The sequence below is a fragment of the Microchirus variegatus genome, assembly GCF_963457635.1.
Source record: "Microchirus variegatus genome assembly, chromosome: 15".
NCBI classification, from domain to species: Eukaryota; Metazoa; Chordata; class Actinopteri; order Pleuronectiformes; family Soleidae; genus Microchirus; species Microchirus variegatus.
The window spans coordinates 21,251,078-21,270,449 of NC_139816.1; the positions used below are offsets into that span (position 1 = coordinate 21,251,078).

At 41.0% G+C, this 19,372-nt stretch overlaps 1 protein-coding gene across 1 annotated transcript; it reads right to left on the bottom strand.

The window, feature by feature from the left end:
* Nucleotides 1–8,398: 8,398 nt before the first annotated feature.
* LOC310937518 (polypeptide N-acetylgalactosaminyltransferase 17-like) lies at nt 8,399–15,287 on the bottom strand (the record flags this gene model as incomplete). Its single annotated transcript, XM_083901801.1, has 11 exons — nt 8,399–8,533; nt 9,627–9,788; nt 12,285–12,380; nt 12,462–12,599; nt 12,758–12,943; nt 13,181–13,298; nt 13,706–13,903; nt 14,097–14,271; nt 14,385–14,551; nt 14,951–15,134; nt 15,236–15,287. The coding sequence occupies 11 exons, from the start codon at nt 15,285–15,287 to the stop codon at nt 8,399–8,401; spliced, it is 1,611 nt and encodes a 536-aa protein (XP_083757927.1).
* Nucleotides 15,288–19,372: the final 4,085 nt, after the last annotated feature.

The following is a 19,372-nucleotide window of genomic DNA, read 5'->3' on the forward strand; positions in this document are numbered from 1 at the left end:
TGGCAGCTTTGTGTGTATACACACAGACACACAAAGTATATAAATGTATACATACATATTTATACATATGTATATACATGTGTGTGTGTGTGTATATATATATATACTCAACAAAAATATAAACGCACAAAGAAAAACTTGTAGTTATTGTTATGTGACAGAACAGAGTAATTATCCAAAAATAACTACAACTTTATCAATAAAGTGGCTTTAATTTGCGAGCATCAGGATCAATTTCTGCTGGGCTGCTGTGAGGTGGAGACCCTGGTGTGGTCGACATGCTCAGAGATTCACCTCGGGCGGTTCCTGACTGACATAAACAAATGCATCAAAATTTGTTTATTATTTGTGTTCACCATTTCTAGTTTGTGCCTTTATATATTTGTTATATATGTATATATGCACAGACACACAGTATATGAACTCATAAAGCAAGGTTGTTGACTAATATATCTGATGCTTCAGTCGCCGCTTGGAAAAAAATCATCTCACAAGTGATTCGGGTCATTCAGGTTTCGCTTCCAGTGCGTTCCAGCTTCTTTTTTTCCTCTAAACTGTGCTTCTGGTCACATGACTGTACCTCCCCCCCCCCCCCCCCATCTTTCTCCCGCTGTCGTATGATTAGAAAAGTGAAAGTTATCACAACGATGGAGATAAAAGGGGAGTTCAGACTTGTTATTAAAGGGATAGTTCAGGTTTTTTAATGTGTGGTTTTATGAGGTACTGACACATACTCGGGAGCTGATGGCTGTGAGTGCCCCCTGCTGCTGAAACGAGCCAAGAGACACTGGGAGACAGACTTTTCCCAACATAAAAATTAAGTTTGTAAACCACTCACTCTCCCACACCAAAGTCCCTAGAGAAAATCAGTGATTTTAGCTTGCGGGAACACAGGAGCTGCTGGTCTACTGCTGCCACGTGTGGTCACTTTGTGACTGAAGTAAATCTGAATGAAGGATTTTAAATGCCGAAATTACAAAATAAGACATTTGAACTTAGTGATGGAGGCAGCAGTGGATCAACAACTCCTGTGTGCTGTGATGTTAAAATCATTGATTTTCTCTATCGTCTTTGGTGTGGGAGAGTGAGTGGTTTATAAACTTCAGTTTCCTGTTGGAAAAGTCTGTCTAACAGTGAGATAAAGACATGAACATTTTCTTAAGTTTATAGACTTAAACTGGCGTAGATATTATTAGCTGACTCATTGCGATACCTAAAAAAACCACACTTTGGGGCAAGAAAACCAAAAAACTATCACACTTTTTAAAGTAATGGGTAATGAAAAGCCACTGGAATGTCAACGTTTGTGTCACCTGATTTATGCTAATGTGAGACAGAATCTTAGAAACGACCTCTGTGTTGTTTTTGCGGACGAAAATGCGATGAATTGAAAACAATGGTGAATTTCTCCAAAGCTTCAAAGATCAAATGTTTTTTTTCCTGTGCTTTATTTGTTTACCTGTATTCCAAACATAACAATCACCACAGGTCAGTATGATGAAGGAAAATTGACCAGCAGGTGTTTTCAGATCTTTCTGCACTAAATCGATGATTTCTCTTTGCAGCAAATCTTTTCTCCGTGTTTCCCACTCTTTTTCTTTTGTTTTCTTTCTTTTTGAATTTGTTCTTAAAACAGGAGCTAACTGTGAAAAGGGCTAGTGCACACACACTGATGCAGTTCTGTTTGTGCTGCGTTTTTACCTTATTTATTTCCGACGTGCAGTAACACATGTACGTTTTATTTATTCATGACCACAATGTTTTCATTGTCAATCTTTGCTTTGAGCGACTTCCTTTTTTTTGTTTTTTTCCCCCCAGTATGCAAATTATTTTTCACCGACACCTGGTCAGGACCCACAGATTGGTCACTGGAGATTTTTTTCGGGTGCCTAAACAAAGATGGAGAGATTTCCCAATGTCAACGCTTAGTCAAGATTTATTTGTTTTTCAAATAAGATATTTTGCGGTTTTAACATTTTGGATTACAGATTTTTGTTTTACTGTTTTTTTAAATCACAAAGTTGTCAGTAGGTGGTGTGTTTTTATTGTCCTGGTATGGAAACTCGGGGTAGGATGTTTTAACGACAACAACAAAGCTTACACAGTCTGACTTGAATTTTTTTATTAATTTTTGGCGCCTCGTTTCCTACGTCCAAAATGTACAGACTTCGCCCCTAGTGTTCAACACATGGAACAACGGCATAATTTAAGTGAACTACGGTGGCCTTCACAGTCCAGAGGATGTCGTTCTTCGTCGTTTGAAACTTGAACACTTTGTGTAGGTTAACTATAATTCAACATTTACTAACCATAGTTACGCTTTTGTGGTTTAAGGGGCGTTAATAAAGGTTTATAAATGTTAACAATGGTTAAGAAATGTTTAATTAAGTTTACTGTAACCGACTATGAATTAATATCTTAATTAAGCTGAAAAACAGACAAAATGGGAATAAAAAATACAGTTAATCAATGCTTAATACACCATTTACACATTTTAATTAGCGTACCCTGCTATAAGAAGGATTTATACATTTTCACAATTTCTCAAATATAAAAAAAAACACAAATGAAAATATTTAGTCATACAAATATGTCTTTGGCAACAAAACATACGATTAAAAAATGTGTTCCCTTAATTTTTTTGAAAAACAAAATTTGGGCGATCTGTCAGCTGCTCGTTGTTGCATCTTTTGAATTTTAAAGTCTTTGAACTGCACCCGTGTGTAACTTTATTCACGTTCATACCATTGCCATAGCATAGAAACCTGGTAAATGGCAGTAAAATTGGAATTGGAGATTTAAAAAATAAAAAAATTAAATGTTTAATGCATTTTCCTCCCAATTTTCACAACCTTTTGAAGCATTTTTTAAACACCAAAAGCTTTTAGGAATCGCACCGGTTTAGAAAAAAATGAGCGTCTTCATCTCCACATTCCCGTTTTTACGTGAGTTCCTTTCTGTTACTGTTGAAAAAGAAGAAACCTGTAACTGTTAACGACAAGGCACCGTTCAGTCTTCAGTTAGGAAAACAGAATTGAGGATCAACAAAAAAAAAGAAAAATGTTGTACTTTTGCTCCAAGGACTGTCCAAAGACGGAAGTGAAATCAGATTAACATAATCTTATATAATCTGATAAGAAAGTCTTTGGAAATGATTTGTAACTTTCCAGAAATAAATGTTCATATTGGTCAACTTTCAACGGATTTTCTGACTCTGTGTCGGGTTTTACTTTTGTTTTTCCAGATGATTTAAATGGTTAATTATGGTCATTTATTCAATATCCACGACCCATTGAGGATGTCACAAAACACAATTAAATGTTCAAAAATTCCCCATCTCTTATAAAGATCTCTAAAGTATCTTTGTCAAAACTCTTCGGATTTAAACTTAAATTTGGTCAGACACCCTACAATCAGACTAAAATTAATCTGGAACTAATCCAGATTACAGATTTGGCAGCAATTTAAAGGTACCCTATTGTGCAAAATCAACTTTTCAATCTTTTAGTACTTATATTTGGGACTCAGTGGGACATACCAGTCCCCAAAATGTGAAAAAACAAGACTCAGTCATGTTTTAGTGGTTCCACTTTGTGTAAGTATATACCTCCCGACCAAGTGACGACAGTGCAGACATTTCACCGTGAATGTTGGCACCCCGCCAGGCAGAGTACTTCACAGAGTACTTCACAGCTCCACCGTAGCTCCCCCTTGTCCCTGTGAAATACGAGAGTGCAGGCGAGGGAGGAAGAGTGGCTGCACAGTGGAGCACAGTGTTTTACACAAACTTCCAGCCTCAGAGGACTTGTGTGTCCAGTGGATATATTTTATTTATGAAAAAAATGTTCACAAGCTTCACAAGCCCTTTGTTGTTGATCGTATGTGTAAATTCCTATGCTGGAGGGACACCTTGAACGCACCAGTTACGTGCCTGCGGTTAGCGAGTGACGTGTGGATCAATAATGTGAAGAGCACGCGTTTGAAAGCACTGCAGAAAGATGTAGATGTTGTCCTACATTTCTTCTCAACCAAAGGCTGCCTTTCTGTCGTGTTTCCACGTTCTCTCATGTTGTTTATCCACACACGTCACTTTCAGCCGCAGTAACACTGGTGCGTTCAGGGTCTTTTTCTAGCATGGGAATTTACATACACGCCGCGCGGCGCATTAATCGTTTTTCTTCTATTTTTATGTTTTTATGATCGTGAGAAGCCAAAATTGTGGTCACTCTATGCATTACGGTGAAACGCAGTAACAACGGGTAAACGGACATTACTATGGGGTATATGGAGCGGGGGTTGTGACGACGGTGCATGACAATAGGTGATAAGTGGCGACAGTATGGCTGTGGATAGTAAGTTAGATCGACACTCCCCTGGAAGCAGTGGATGTGTGTTTACCTGGGTCTCATTCACATGTAAATGACCAGGCACAAAACCGAGCGTTCTGAAAAAGGCTGTTTTGGCAGAGTTATTGAACTGCTATTGTGCTTCATCCTTATGATATTTTGACTAAAGCTTGACACAGACATGTTCATTAGGGCATCAGGACCTAGTTTCACTTGGGTTAATAGGGTATAATATGGGACCTTTAAATGAAACATGGTTCAGTCCCATTGAAGAAGTTCAGATGTCTATCTCTGCGACATCTGATCTAATCAAGATGAATTTTGTGTGGTGGGTAGGCGATCACCCAAGTATACCCCCATTTTATTTTGATAAGAATCTACTTACTGATGACAAACTTATCCAGAATTCAATAAATCCCCATATATTTTAATGTGAAAAATAACATCTGATCTGATCAAGATTAATTTAGTCATGTTTATGTCAGATGGTAATATTTATAAGCCGGTTAAGTTCTACACAGATCCACAACGTGCTGGGCAGTAGAAGAAGTGGCACACTTATAGTTTAATGATGATGATTATGTGACAATAGAAGCTGATTATTCAGGTTTACGTTGATAAATAACTGACCAGGCTGGTTTACAGTCGAGTCGAGTCGACTCCTATCAGATCACTCCCAACGCTCAGTCTCTGTCGTTTAACAGAGCAAGACAGACAACATCATTAAGTCATAAAATGTCATAAAATTATAATATATACTGAACTGCTTCCTCTGAAGATATGACAAAAATGCACTGCATTCATCTAAAAATAAATAAAGAATTCATAAAAAAGCAAATCATTTGGGTTAGGGCTGCACGTCTGTCCGTCCAGGGAGTGGATCCCTCACCTGTGGTTTTCAAGTTTAGATTTATTGATTTCTCAATTAACAGGGTAATTGTAAAAAAAATGTTATCTGCTGTTCTGAAATAAGAAAATTAATTTAATGAAACTAAGCTCTTTTTCTGCATTAAAATGATTATATTCACATGATAATATTATTTAAAATCAAATCAGCTCATTTTTGGAAGTGACAAAATTCTTTGCTTTAAAAAAATCTGATGTTTTTGTGTAAATGAAGATATAAATATTTTTTCTTTGAATAAACATCTGTCGCCAAAAACACAGAACAACAAAAAAATATAATATAACAAAAATGATAGTAATAATAATAATACATTTTATTTATACTGTATAGCACAAATTCACAAAATAAAAGTAGTAAAATCACGTATAACCTGAGATAGGAAGATGTGAGGTTTATTCTATAAAAATATTATTTTTAAAAAGTGATTTAAAATGTTTACTGAGACTTTTCTTTTTTCTCCCCCACTCTAGTTCTAATTCTAAATCATAACGTAAAGTTTTGGATCTTGTCACATTCTTTGTCTTCAATTCAATCCCCCAGTCACACAATAAACAGCCAAAGTTTTGTTCTAAAGTCAAAACAGTCATCTCACAATCACCACTAGAGGCGCTGCATTTGACACAGGACAAAAAATCCTGATTTAACCCAGTAAACTGCTGGTTGTTGGACGAAGATGATTCTTGCAAAAAGAAGATTGTTATATTACAAGAGTAAGAAGTTAAATACAAATCCGAATCACCGTCTTCAGACAGACAGAAGCAAACAAGCCTGAAAAAACTATCTCTGAACAAAACCAGATGGATTTTATTACATGAAGCAACAGTCGGAAAAGTCATCACAGATATTTTATTGCGATATGTCACCATAAAGAGGGGTCAATGACAAATTATTACAAACTATTTTTTAAAAGGTATTTTCAAAAGAAATGTAATGCATATTTTTGAGTCCAGACCAATGTGTTTGAACATTACTCATATATCGAATAACTATTCTAACTGTTTTAACTCATTTTTTAACAGTATTTCTTCACACAAAAAAAAGTCAGGTGGCACAACCAACTATTTATAAAAATATATACATTCCTAATATTTATTTTAAAAATAATTATTTGGCAACTATACCTTAAGGTGTCCACACTAGATAAACATTATTATTTTTATCATTGTGTGTTTTTTTTTTAACAATAATTTTAGATTTTTGGTCAGGTTTTAAGCATCCTTAACATCCACTTTTACATTTAAAGACAGGAAAATAATCACACAAATACACAAATTCATATATTCAGTATAATAACTACACACATTACATTTATAAATTTGGTCACTTTGACGTATCATTTATTGGTTTAAATTGGTTGCACCACTTGACAAATATTGGTTGCACCACCTGACCACATTAGTTATGACATGAAATATGCATTTTCATTTCAAATAGTAACATGTGTTTTAGTCATCAGTTAAACCTAACCCTAACCCATCAAAAACAATTCACATAACATTACATCTTTATGATGAGGATCGAGTACAGTCGCGATGAAGTGCAGGGGATCTGAATAGATGTTAATAAAACGTGGTGACAGACTCTTAAAGAGCAGAGCTCACTTTTCATTGTTTTCACTCCATGTTCTCAATCTTTGTGTAGAAGACACTTTAGTGCTGCAATTAATGGAATAACAGATGCATCAGATGCACTGATCTCTTTAGTTAACTGCTCAAATAGAGAGAATGTTCTCTGGTGTGAAGTCAATGTCACAGGGAGTTCATAATCTGCTCTGTATGCAGCCAAGTTTTACTTTAGCGCAAAGAGACGTTGCTGCATTTAATAGGTGCTGTCCCACAGTGAACTTGCTGTGTTTCGGTCGCCGAATTATCAGTGCATCCCTAAATATAACATATTTATTGACAAGAACAATGGAACCGTAATAATGAAGTATTTACAGCGCATTACAGCTGGTTTAGAAAAATCTGTGGTGTGTAAATTTTTTTTATTTAAAATAAATAAACAAACTGGCGAACTGTCCAGGGTGTACCCCGCCTATCGCCCAATGTCTGCTGAGATAGGCACAGCACCCCCCGCGACCCTCTGGTGGAGGATGAAGCGGTAGATAATGGATGGACGGATGGATAAATAAACAACAACAACTCTTAGCCTGTTGGAGGGCAAGTAAACCCTGGCGGCCGACCAGGCTTATAATGCACTGGGGGAAACCCTGTAATAATAATAATAACTGTTGTAGAACTTTCCAGCTGGTGAAACTATATGTGCTAGATGTTATGATTAAGACCATGGAGCATGTGTAGTTCATAATCAAAGCACAGTTATCAGCTGGATCATTGTTAATACTTAACCTCTGTCATGCTAATTTTGATAGTGATATTGGCATCTTAAATGTACAAATTATTATGCAAAATGCTTTAAAGTGTGTAACAGAACAGTTTTTTTTTTTTTTTAAATAAAGAGTTTTATGATAAAGTAATTTTTTTCTAGTTTTACATTGGTTGGACCACCTGACATGGAAAGTGTACCAACCTACATATAGTTGAAAGTAGTTATTTTTACCAGTATTTGACAAAGATCTACAAACCTTTTAGGTTAGTCCCAAGGTTCTCTGGGGTTCCTCTGGCTGATGCAACATTCAGTTTACAGCTATTGTCTTTTGACTTCAAAATAAAGTCCAATGTTTATGGTTGCACCACCCTGATATTTAAGAAATGTAAATTTCCGGACAAAAGTTTTGCAGTTATGTTAGCAGCTTTAAAACTATTGATATTAGGGAAACATTATTCAAAAGACTTCAGACATAAAATAATGCCAGAGTATTTTATTTTGAGTTTATCATTATTAAAATAAAATTTGTAATAGTTTTCTTAGTCTGCTCACTTGCTCGGACAGCTGCATCACCTGATATCTTAGGGGTTTGAGAAGCCAAAACATAAAAATGATATTATTAATTGAAATTACTGAAAAATGTATGAAAATGAATAGGTTTTATAGAATAAAGTGATAGATGTCATGAAAAGATGATTTTTTTTTTAATATAATGGACTTGGACACAAAAATATGCACTTCATGTCATGGACATAGACCAGACCTGTCTCTGATCCATATTCTTTTCTTCAGGTGAGTACTGCCCACTTCAGTTGTCCTACACTTTGGCAGTGTTCTTAAAGCTCCACGTTTGTCCCGAACACGTCTGCAGGATGAACCGGTGCCCGAAGTCCACTTTCTCCTCCTTCACCTCCAAACATCGTCCTGAAGCTTTGTTTATGATGGCTTCGCCCTGGGGGAGCAGAGGAGACAAAGGTGAAGAACACCATTCTGCAGAGATGCCAGGCAAGTGTGTTTTTAATCATGTGTGGCTTTAAAATTACACAAAGACAAAGAAGAGAGACATTTATGGGGTAACTGTCAAAAAGATGTGCACATACTCAGAGGTAATCTATTCAACACAAATACGAAATGACAACCGTGAGGTCTGCCTGGTCAAATCAGCCGCACCTTTTTTTCTAGTGCGCGAATCTACTAACATTTACGGTAATCATAATGAAAGGGCACTGAAGAGCTGGGAGTGACAAACAAAAAAAACCAAACAAACTTAAAAAAAACAAAAAACTTCCATAACGCCGGGGTGTTGTTGCTCTCCGGGGCTGCAGTTGGATGCTACTCAGTCCAGCAGTATAAATCTTTCACTACTCACTATCACTGCCAGCTCTTCAGTGCCGTTTCATTATGATTACCGTAAACGTTACTCGATTTGCGCACGTGCGGCTGATTTGACCAGGCAGACGCGAACCACGGCTGGCTTGACCGCAGTACCGTGAGAATACCATTCAAAAAGTTACGACCTGGATACGAATCCACAGTTATGAATTTACGAACCTGCAACTGTCACGACTCTCAAAAATACATCACAGGGGCCCCAGGCGTTGTGTATTGAGCAGAATATTCATCAATTTCACACAGTGCACATACGTTCGGAGCTAGCACCGAGCTAGCACCGAGATGCATGGGGAAAAAGGACTGGATATTCAATGGACATTCGCTCCAGATCTTGTGGCACCGTCCTCCGTGTCCACCGAGTGATAGCTGCACGATCACGGCTTGTCGGAACTATCGTACACAGGGACTGGTATCAGTCCACCATGGGAATGACAGTGATGTAATAAGACAGGAGATGATTTTGAGAGAAATCTCAGAAAAGTGGAAGAAGAGGCGCGATTTAGAAGAAGCTTCTAAATCACTTACAAGAAACTACTAAATTTAAGGGGAAAGAGCGAGTTTTCATACACACTGTGTTGCCACTTCCAGCAACACAGCTCTCCGAATATTGATAAGTGGAAAGTGAACAGATGGTAGTTCCTTCTTCTTCTTACCTGAGAGAAATCCCAAGTCTTTTGGTTCACATTGGTGACTTTAGTGCAGTCCACAAGCTGAGGGAAATCGCTGACCTCGTTGTCCACCAGGCAGCGGGTGTCCGCTCCTATGCTGCCCATCTGGCCCACGTACAGCTGACCTGTTTTGGTGTAACGTCCCATCTGAGTGTAAACACAGAGACACAACACACGTCAACAGCAGTCAGCAGAAGTCACAAATATTGTTAGCTTTTTGGTGGCTCCAGCTCTCGTGAGACTTTGGCTTCATCCATACAACGATGTTTAAATTGAGAAAGTGAAAATTAATAGTAAACAAATACGAACCAATCAGGCATCTGATAAACTGTGTCATTGTTCTGTGTTTCTGCCGAGTGGAATGGTACAATTTTGGTACAGTACAAAACTAATTTCTTTGCATTTCCATTAGGAATACTACCAAAATAACCAGCCCTTACCGGTCCATTCCTTTGGGATCCCAGAGTAAAATGGTACGGTAAGGTCAGCGTGGTGCTAGACCGGCTTCACCCACGACAGAAAAACGTTGTTCCCTTGCGACTGTTCCCATACAAAGCTCAACGTCATATTGAGACAAAACCGAAAAGTTGTTGTGTTGTGTTCAATGTTTGGTACGACATCACGCCCCAAGTGACCAGGATGGACAGGATAAATGTCAGGTTGAATGGGGTGGGGTAGCTCAGTGGTTAAGACCGGTGCAGAGACATCATGGTCACAAGTTCAACTCAATTCCCTTGTAAGTCGCTTTGGATAAAAGCGTCTGCTAAACGACATGTAATGAATGGTTTGGTAAGACAGTCAATGATGAAATGGTTTGGTCAAGGATGTTGAAGATGGAGTTGCGAGGAGGACACATGGCAGAGGACAAGCTGGAGACAGATATTCCGCTGTGGCGACCCCTACTGCTGAGATCAGACGACACAATATTTGTGTCTTTCCCAATGCAAGACTTGTTTGAGTCTTCTCCCAGACGCCAAATCTCTGTTTTTCAATTACGTTACACTACACATGCATTGATAATCGCTTGAAAATCAGACTGAATTTGTGTCATCTGATCCCGGCATTGTGGAACAGACCGAGAGATGAAGAAGAAAAAAAAAGTAAGCCGGGGACCTGAGGAGAACCCACGCATAGGCCTGTCATGATAACACATTTTGCTGGAAGATAAATTGTCCCAGAAATGATTGCGATAAACGATAATATCGTCATTCTGATACCATTTTCATCTAATACAATGATAATGTAATGTAATGTAATAATCTCATAATAATCCAGGTACACCTTATTCAAAGATGAATAAACTTTTATTTCTAAATCATATTTAACACTGTAACTGGACATTTAAAATATCCAAAATAAATTAACAAAACAAACAAAATCAATAAATAAAATGTAAATTAAAAACCACACGCAACCACTATACCTTACTGTGCTGTCGGGAAGACGGAGACGGCCTATCTGTGGTCATTTTTTTCCCAGCTGGGCAAACTGCACCAGATGCATATGCATGTTTGTTGTGTTGGCGCATTTAGTTGCTACTGTTTTACAACAAATGCGTAAGTTTCAGGTTAACGTAATGTGCCTAATGTGTTAAATATCAACAATAGCAAAACCAACAAAGAAGTCTGGTTATACATCTTTAAAAGATTTATTTAACTGCAACACAAATATTTAATGTCAATTGCAGTACATTAACTATTTTAACATTGTAACAACAACACTGTTAATTACCATATGTTTAAGGCTGTAAACATTTTTGATTCAGTGTATGAGTTAATCTGACAGAAACGGGTCTCGGTCATAAGCTCGCGTTGAACCCTGTTTATACTCGTGCGTGTGATGTGGCGCGGGGCTCCGCAGACGGCGCGCACACACTGAAGCGTTTTATACTCACCATGTTGTTCAACCAAAAATATTAAACTTGTGCTGCCGGATAAACGTCCGCTGCCTAGCAACAGTAGTAAACAACAACTTTCCGCATATCGCTTACATTGGTCTCAAAATGACTGTCCGTCTCTGTCCGGTGTTTCACGTATTGGGACAAACATCCCATAATTCACCAGAATCTTTTCTTTTTTTTCATGTCCTATGGTAAAAATCATCGTCTTTATGTAATGTGGTAACAATCATCTTCCGGGAATATAAAGCTATGTGACAGTCTCGGACAGAAGAGTCATACAAATGTGGAGGTGGGTGGAAGAGGAGGCTCCTCGCGGGTCTCCTCCACACTCCCGCTTCCCATCGCTCTGGCGGCTCTCCCTCCCTTGACTCTCATCTAGGCCACTACGTCCGCACACGGAGGCTTATGATGCTTTTCCATTAGCTCAACGCGACACGGCACTGAGCGACACGTAGTGCTTCCCCGGGCCCCTCTCCGCCCATCCGCCCGTCAAGCTCATTTTTATTTATCATGCAATTATTTGATTTATTGCATGGTGCGACTGGCCTACCCAGGCACGCAGAAACTCCTTGATCAAACCACGATCTGCCCTTTTTGCTGTGAGGTAACAATGCTGGCCACTGCGCCATCATTTGACCCCATACATACAGCAGGTGTTCCCTCAACCGCAACAAAGACTCAAAGAAAAATTCAAGGACGAAGAAGAACTCAATTTCGTTGAGTGTGTGGTTGCCGTTTTGTACCTGAGGACCCCATCCATGACATGGATGCAGGATGGGCATATTCTTCTTCTGGTCGCCCTGATCCACACACAGATGTGTCGCCTTCGCGTTACGAATCTGAAATTGAAAAGTTGTCTTTGAAAATCACTCTTAATGTCTATGCATTTTGTGAAAGAGTGGTAAAGAGTGTGGACTCACCTCGCCATAGTACAACGTGCCGTTGTACCTGATCAGGTCTGGGTAAATATTGTCGAGGTACCACTTAAAGCTCTTGCACTGCAGACGCTTCCTCAGGGCGAGCCTGTCGGAAAGGTCTCCAATATCGACACCATGATTCTGCACAAGCAGAAGAATTCATGAAGGGAGGTCTATACCTTCAAGAGTCAAACTTTTATAATTGATCTTGTGTTTATTGAAACAAGACTGATTCAAGCCATTTCCAATGTATTTGGCTTTATTTCCATGGTTGTACCAATGGTTGTCTCTTTGCTCACCTCCATGGGAAGGTTCCAGGCCATGTAGACACTGGACTTGAACTCATCCATCCAAACTTCAGCCACACGCAAAGCATTACGTCGTGTGTGGGGACCGAGGTCCAGGCTGTAGGGTTTCTTCACCCGTGCAATGTGAGCCACCCTGGAGCAAGGCATCACCTCCATACTGCCTCCACACATCCATACCTGGAAGACAGATGGTACAGATGAGAGAAATTTAGGCCAGATATTTTACAGCCAAACAAGGACATTTGGTGTTGGGGTCAATGTCCACGCAACAGCAGCTACTTTCTCCATAGATCGTCATAGATCGGGGCTTATAAATTATAGCTAAATGATATGCTAAGACAACGTCAGGACTGAACCAGCCTGAGACACGCACAGTTAGACATGACAGGAGTTACAGGAACATGAGACACAAACCTTGATGCCGAGTTCAATGTTCTCAGCGCCCCACACATTCATGCCTGGATCGTGCAGACCGATCTCGCCAAAGTAAAGACGGTTTACCACAAAGGAGCAGCCGATCATGGCAGGAGTCCTGCAGTGATTTAAACCCAACAATATCAGTGTTGGAGTCATTTTTGTTGGTGTCTATGTACAGTAGAGGGAGGTGCATAGGGTGAGCTAGAGGAGGAAGAAACTATGTAGAAGATGTAATCTGAAGGAGCTAGCAGACTGCATGGTGATGCCAGAGGAGAATGTGGAAAGACAGCAACATCATTTTTGGTATTGGAAACCAAGAAGAGGAAGCTGGAAATTGAAGATTGTGCAGAGTTTGGTGTATCCTCTGGACAGTGGAAAGAAGACAAGAGAATGTACCAAAAAAGTACCTAAAGGACACCCAGGGAAGTAAAGAAAGTAAGGAAAATTACTGGAGTCAAGGCCACAGGATGGCGATAAGGATCTGCTGTGGCGACCCCTAAAGGAAGAAGTTTTTTTTCTTACTTGATGGGAAGAGAGTCGTCCTTAGCATCATACCACTCTTTTGGTGGGCCCATGTACATGCACCAAAGCTCCCAATTGTAGCCGTGGGCTGTGTTCCCATAGTATTCTGCCGCAAAGGTATCGTGCATGATGTTGTCGATGGAGGGCAAAAGGATCCTCTTGTGGTTCTCTTTAATTCTGGCCAGAATAGGCTCGGCCCTAATGTAAGAATCAACACACACACAAACAGCACACAGCACACAGTACACAAACAATCCATTCATTAATTTATTCATTGTCTACCGCTTTATCCACTAAGTGAGGGTTACAGAAGCCTCAGGTCATAAAATGTCCTAGTGGAGCCGATTAATCAGCTAAAACTATTAATCTGTGGCTTCCAGTCTTGACTCACCAGTACGGTGTGAACTCCATGTGTGCATCAAAAATTCCCGTCACCTCTCCGGTGGCCACTTTCCAGCCCTCAATTCTGGCCCTGATCAGTCCCTCTCTCCTCTGGTTCCTGACAATCTTCACCAGTCCGGGGAAGCGTCTATTCACATAAGATTCCAGTGGACCTTTCAGCTCCTCTGCAGTTCACAAAAATAACATCACATGACCCAACACAAGAAAAGGTTTAGAGTCCTTGAACAATGTAATGGAAACTGGAAACAGAGAAAGAAGGTGATTTGTGCTGACTGACTGTCATCACTGTTGTCATCCACCAGGATGATTTCTTTGAGCAAGTGAGCCGGCGTGTGATTGACGACTGTGTGGATCGAGCGCAGGATCACGGACAGAGCTTCGTTGACGAAGACGAAGATGATGGAGATCGTCGGGAGGTCTTTTGGGAAGGTGGCATTTTTGCATCTGCAGAAGGACAGACAGGAAAATGAAGCTCGTCCATATCCATATAGACAAGCAAAACATGCATTAGCACGCTTTGCTTGTCTGTCAAGCCGTCCCTTAAAGGCAACCCCTACTCGGCAAACTCTCTGTCCCTGAGCCCTGAGAACCAGCCTAAAACACAGAGGCACATTCCCTGAGAGCATGGCCACAAGCCTTAGCCATAGATTTAACTCACAGACTTTTTCAAGTTGACCAGCAGCTCCTGTGTCCCTGTGAGCTAAAATCACTGATTTCTGTCTGTCTAACAGTGAGATAAAGACATGAACTTATACTGATGTACATTTTCTTCAGGGGCTAAAATCAGTCATTTCTTATGTCCCTAAAAAAGTGATAATGTCTCTTTTATGAACATGTACTTACTTCTCTGGCCTGAAGTCTGGTAAAGTTCGATCCAGGGAGATTCTGTCACTGAGGTAGGCGTTGTAGCCGTACCGTTCCTTAACCTCTTTAGCCTTGTCAACTTCACCTGGAGCCACCGATGCAGGATTGCCAACCAAACCCGGACCCTTGTCACCCTCAACCAGGCCTAGAGATGCTGACAGACCTGTATGTAGCAAAATCGAGGGAAGATGACTTGATTCATGAGTTTAGAATCTTCGGCTTTATCAGTAACGCCCATAAATGTTCAGGTGTTTACACTTTTACAGCCCAACAGGGGGTATCTAGATGAAGATCTTCCCGATGTATGGTCATACATGGCCTCTAAAGTCGTATTCACACCAGTCCTTCTAATTCAAATCCTCGTTCATTTGCTCAGAAAGTCTGGTTCATTTGGGGAGGTGTGAATGCGCAACCAAACTCTGATTCCGCAAACTCTGGTCCGCTTAAAACATAGGTCTTTGTCTTATCTTTCAGTAATTATTGATGTAGCGCCACCTCAGGCAAGGAGGGGTATTATGTTATTAAAAAGATTTGGTTAACTTCACTAAAGTGCAGTGTGAAAACAAACTCGGACCACTTGGGGGTTGAATGTTGCAACCCCCAAGTGAACCGAGTCCCCAATCGAGTCTAGCTGACTATAACAGGGTTTTCCCTGCCTGTCCAAAGCAAAGGCGTGCCGCCTGGGTGATTTTGGCCGCCTCCTTGGTTGAAAAAGGGCAGAAAACGATGTTTCCGACGATGTTGACACAATAGAAATATGAGCATTGTATTGCCTCTATAGTTCGGACGGGGAACCGCGCGAACCTCACATGCGTCATATGTCGCGAGCATTTGCATCGTATGTGCGAACACTGTGTGACGCCTTCCTCCGAGAACTCCAGCGCTCCAAACAGATCGTTACTACATGCAAAAAGACAAAGGCGCAGACATTAAAGAGTAACTAAACCCTGAAACTAGAGCTGAAACGATGAATCGATGAATCGATTATTAATCAATTACTAAATTAACAACAATTTTGATAATCTATTAACCGGGTTGAAGCTTTTTTCATGATTAAAACAAGATTTCTGATTGTTTCAGCTTCTTAAATGTGAATATTTTCTTAGTCTTTGCTCCACACAACAAAGATTTTGGTTTGTAAACAAAACAAGACATTCAAGAACATTGTCATTTCCAGGTTTGACAAACATTGATAAATGTTTTTTAACATTTTCTGACATTTTCTGGACCAACCGATTCATCGATTAATCAAGAAAATAATCGACAGATTAATCAATTACGAAAATAATCGTTAGTTGCAGCTCTACCTGAAACCACTTTTTTCTGGTTAAAACTAGTGTATATTCATCTAGTAATATTATTCAGATCCGAACACGTTTTTTTTTCTCATTTTCAGCGGAATTCAGCATGAGAGGGAGAGGAAAATAAACTTTTGGTTTACTTTTCAGAATAAAAGCTTGTGTGTTGAGGCCACGTCATATTTCAGTTTACTTCATGACAGAAAGAGTCATCGTGAACTCAGTGTGCTCCCGTTTATTTGGTCAGTAGAAAAACTGCTCCTGCTGTTGTGTTTACAACATTTACAGAGTATTTCTGTGCAAGAAGAACCCAAAAAAACATTGTATCGCGACTCCAGCTGTGCAGCTGTGTGGAAGTAAGCTGTGGAGCTGTGAACCAGAGCATCGCACGTCCATTCTGCCCAGCAACAATGGATACTCTTTTCTGATTGGCTGATCGCTCGGTAATTCAAGATAGCTGTTTGAATGAACTATGCAGAGCGAACAGCGTCATCAATTCATAGATTACTAATTTATGTGCAGTGACTTTTATCACTTGTCTGTGTGTGAACTTATGCCACTGGAAATACCACAGCAAGCTGCTGCTGCTGCAATTTTTATGGAATTAGAGTTGTGTCAATATTTTCAACCAATACTTTTCACGATTCAAACACCACGTTTACAGAAGCAAAAAAAATATTGATTTAATCATTCATAAATATATTATTTTATTGTTTGAAAAAACATTTGTTCTTTGCGCTCCTTGATTTGTTTTTGCGCCGGGGTTTTTTGTTTGTGGATGGGCCTTAGGAAGCTGTCTACTGATTGGCTACTGAATTTTGGAGTGACAGCTCAATGGACCAAAAGTCTGACACTGGTTTGCTTGACCCCATATGCAGCCTGCCTGACATGTAACTGACACTGAACCCCATGCTGAGTTCCACAGCAGTGAAGTCACCAGTGTGCCCTGGTTGTGTAATGACGTTCATTATATCAAACAAAACCCTTCCTTAACACATTAAATTGAGCTCTGACAGAAATGGTGGCCATCTTGAATTTTTGAGTGGCGAACACCTTTTTCCATGAGAATGTTCCTTTGCAGAATATTTGAACCCAATTTGATGACAGCATCACCATTTGAAAAATTGATGTAAGGATTCAAGAGAAATGGCGGCCATCTTGAAAAACGATTGCCATCTTGAATTTTTTGAGGGACAAGCACATTTTCCCCCCAAAAAAATTCTTAAGTATTTTTACAAAATGTTATGCCTACATCACTGTTTGAACAGTTGACATAATGAGCATTTGACAGAAAAGCGGCAATCTTGAAAAAAATGGCCCCCATGTTGAATTTTTGGGTGGCCAGTGCCCTTTTCCCAAAAAAATGACCTTTAAGCCCAATTTATGCGTAGGTTACGCAGACCCCTCTGCGTCGGTTAGGCAGACCCCTCTGCGTTGACGCAGAGCCTGTCGAAGAGCCTCTGCGTCGTCTCCAACTGCACAAAATATTTTTTAAGTGTCCGTCACTCTGTCAAGGGACAACAGAGACGGCAAGAGCTGCGATTGGTCCTCAGGACAGGCCGAGCGAAGCTGCTCTGTGCCGGCTCACAGTGAGCACCAAGCGCCCACAGACGCGGAGCTGATCACCGCTGACAACGCCGCTACCAAACTATAAATACGTCATATCTTAACACACACAGCACATGTTTAGACTCTAAATGGCCAATTTCTCGCCTCAAATTATCTTAAAACTGCGTTCAGTGACACAGAAAAGTGAGAAACGGCCACTGTTTCAACAACAACAGTCTTACTCTCTCGGACGCCATTGCTCACTGTAGCCAAAAGCACAACAACCTTGCGCAGCGACCCCTACTGATCGGGTGGGAAATTGCAGTGCGTATCCCGCACCACGACGGAGAAGTATGAAGGCTCGAGGGGTCTACGTGGTGACGCAGTCTGATAGCGCATTACGCAGTCGGAGAAGTATAATGTGGCCTTTAGAGAGTATCTGTACCAATGTTAACAATTCTCTTGAAAATTATGCCATTAATCTGCTGCACTACAGGGAAACCCTGTATTAGGTGTGAATTTGTTTTGGCTTTGTCCTTGTCACGATCTCACCTGCACCTTCCTCACTATTTTTATTATTGTTATTGTCTATTGCTGCTGCTGCCGCTTCCTTCCTCTGACTCTGCAGGGGGCGTGGCTGACCTACTTCTCCCAGACGCCGGTGATTCTCTACACCTGCGCGGCTCCGCCTCACCTGCTCCTGATGAGCAATCAGCAGGACAGCGGAGCCTTTCCTCTTCACCGGCGTCAGATCGTTTCTCATGCTACACGGTACAGACATGCTTGTCGTCTACTCGCTGAACTTACCTGCTCTGGATACTCACCCGCTTTTCCTCGCTCCAGGTTGCCACGTCTCCTGCTCCATTCGTGAACTCACTGGTCTTTCCCGTTTCCCTACACTCCTGGGATTCTCGTCTCCAAGACTGTGAGTTGGTTCCAAGCTGGAACACTTCCACCCTGCCGAGCCGTCCCTGTGGTAGCTGCAAAGACACTTTTCCTTCTTTCAATCTCTAACCTGTCCACTATCACTTCCCACACACGCAGGAGTGTTGGCGGGTGGTGCTGTTTCCTGCGCAACCCACAAACAGGTTGTTCTCCCGGGTCAGCTTCGATGGGCGCAGCAGTCGGTCGGCCTTTCCTGTCTGGTCGATTCCGGGGCCGACGACTGTTTCATTGACCTTCAGACTGCCAACCAAGCCGGGATCCCCACGGTGCCCCTCGAGGAACCAAAGGAGATCCTCGACCTAGACGGCAGAATCCTGGCTACTGTCACCCACCGAACTCAACCCATTACTCTGGTTCTCTCCGGCAACCACCACGAACTACTGCAGCTTTTCCTGATCCCGTCGTCGTCATCGCCTGTCGTTTTGGGTCTCCCCTGGTTGGCTCTACACAACCCCCGCTTCGACTGGGCTTCGGGTCAACTTTCCGGCTGGAGTGTTCCGTGCCATTCCAGGTGTCTCCGTTCAGCCATGCCTTCATCTGCGGTCGTTCCTGTTTCAGCGCCCAAGGCTCCGGACCTTTCCACGATCCCCAGGGCCTACCACGACCTCTG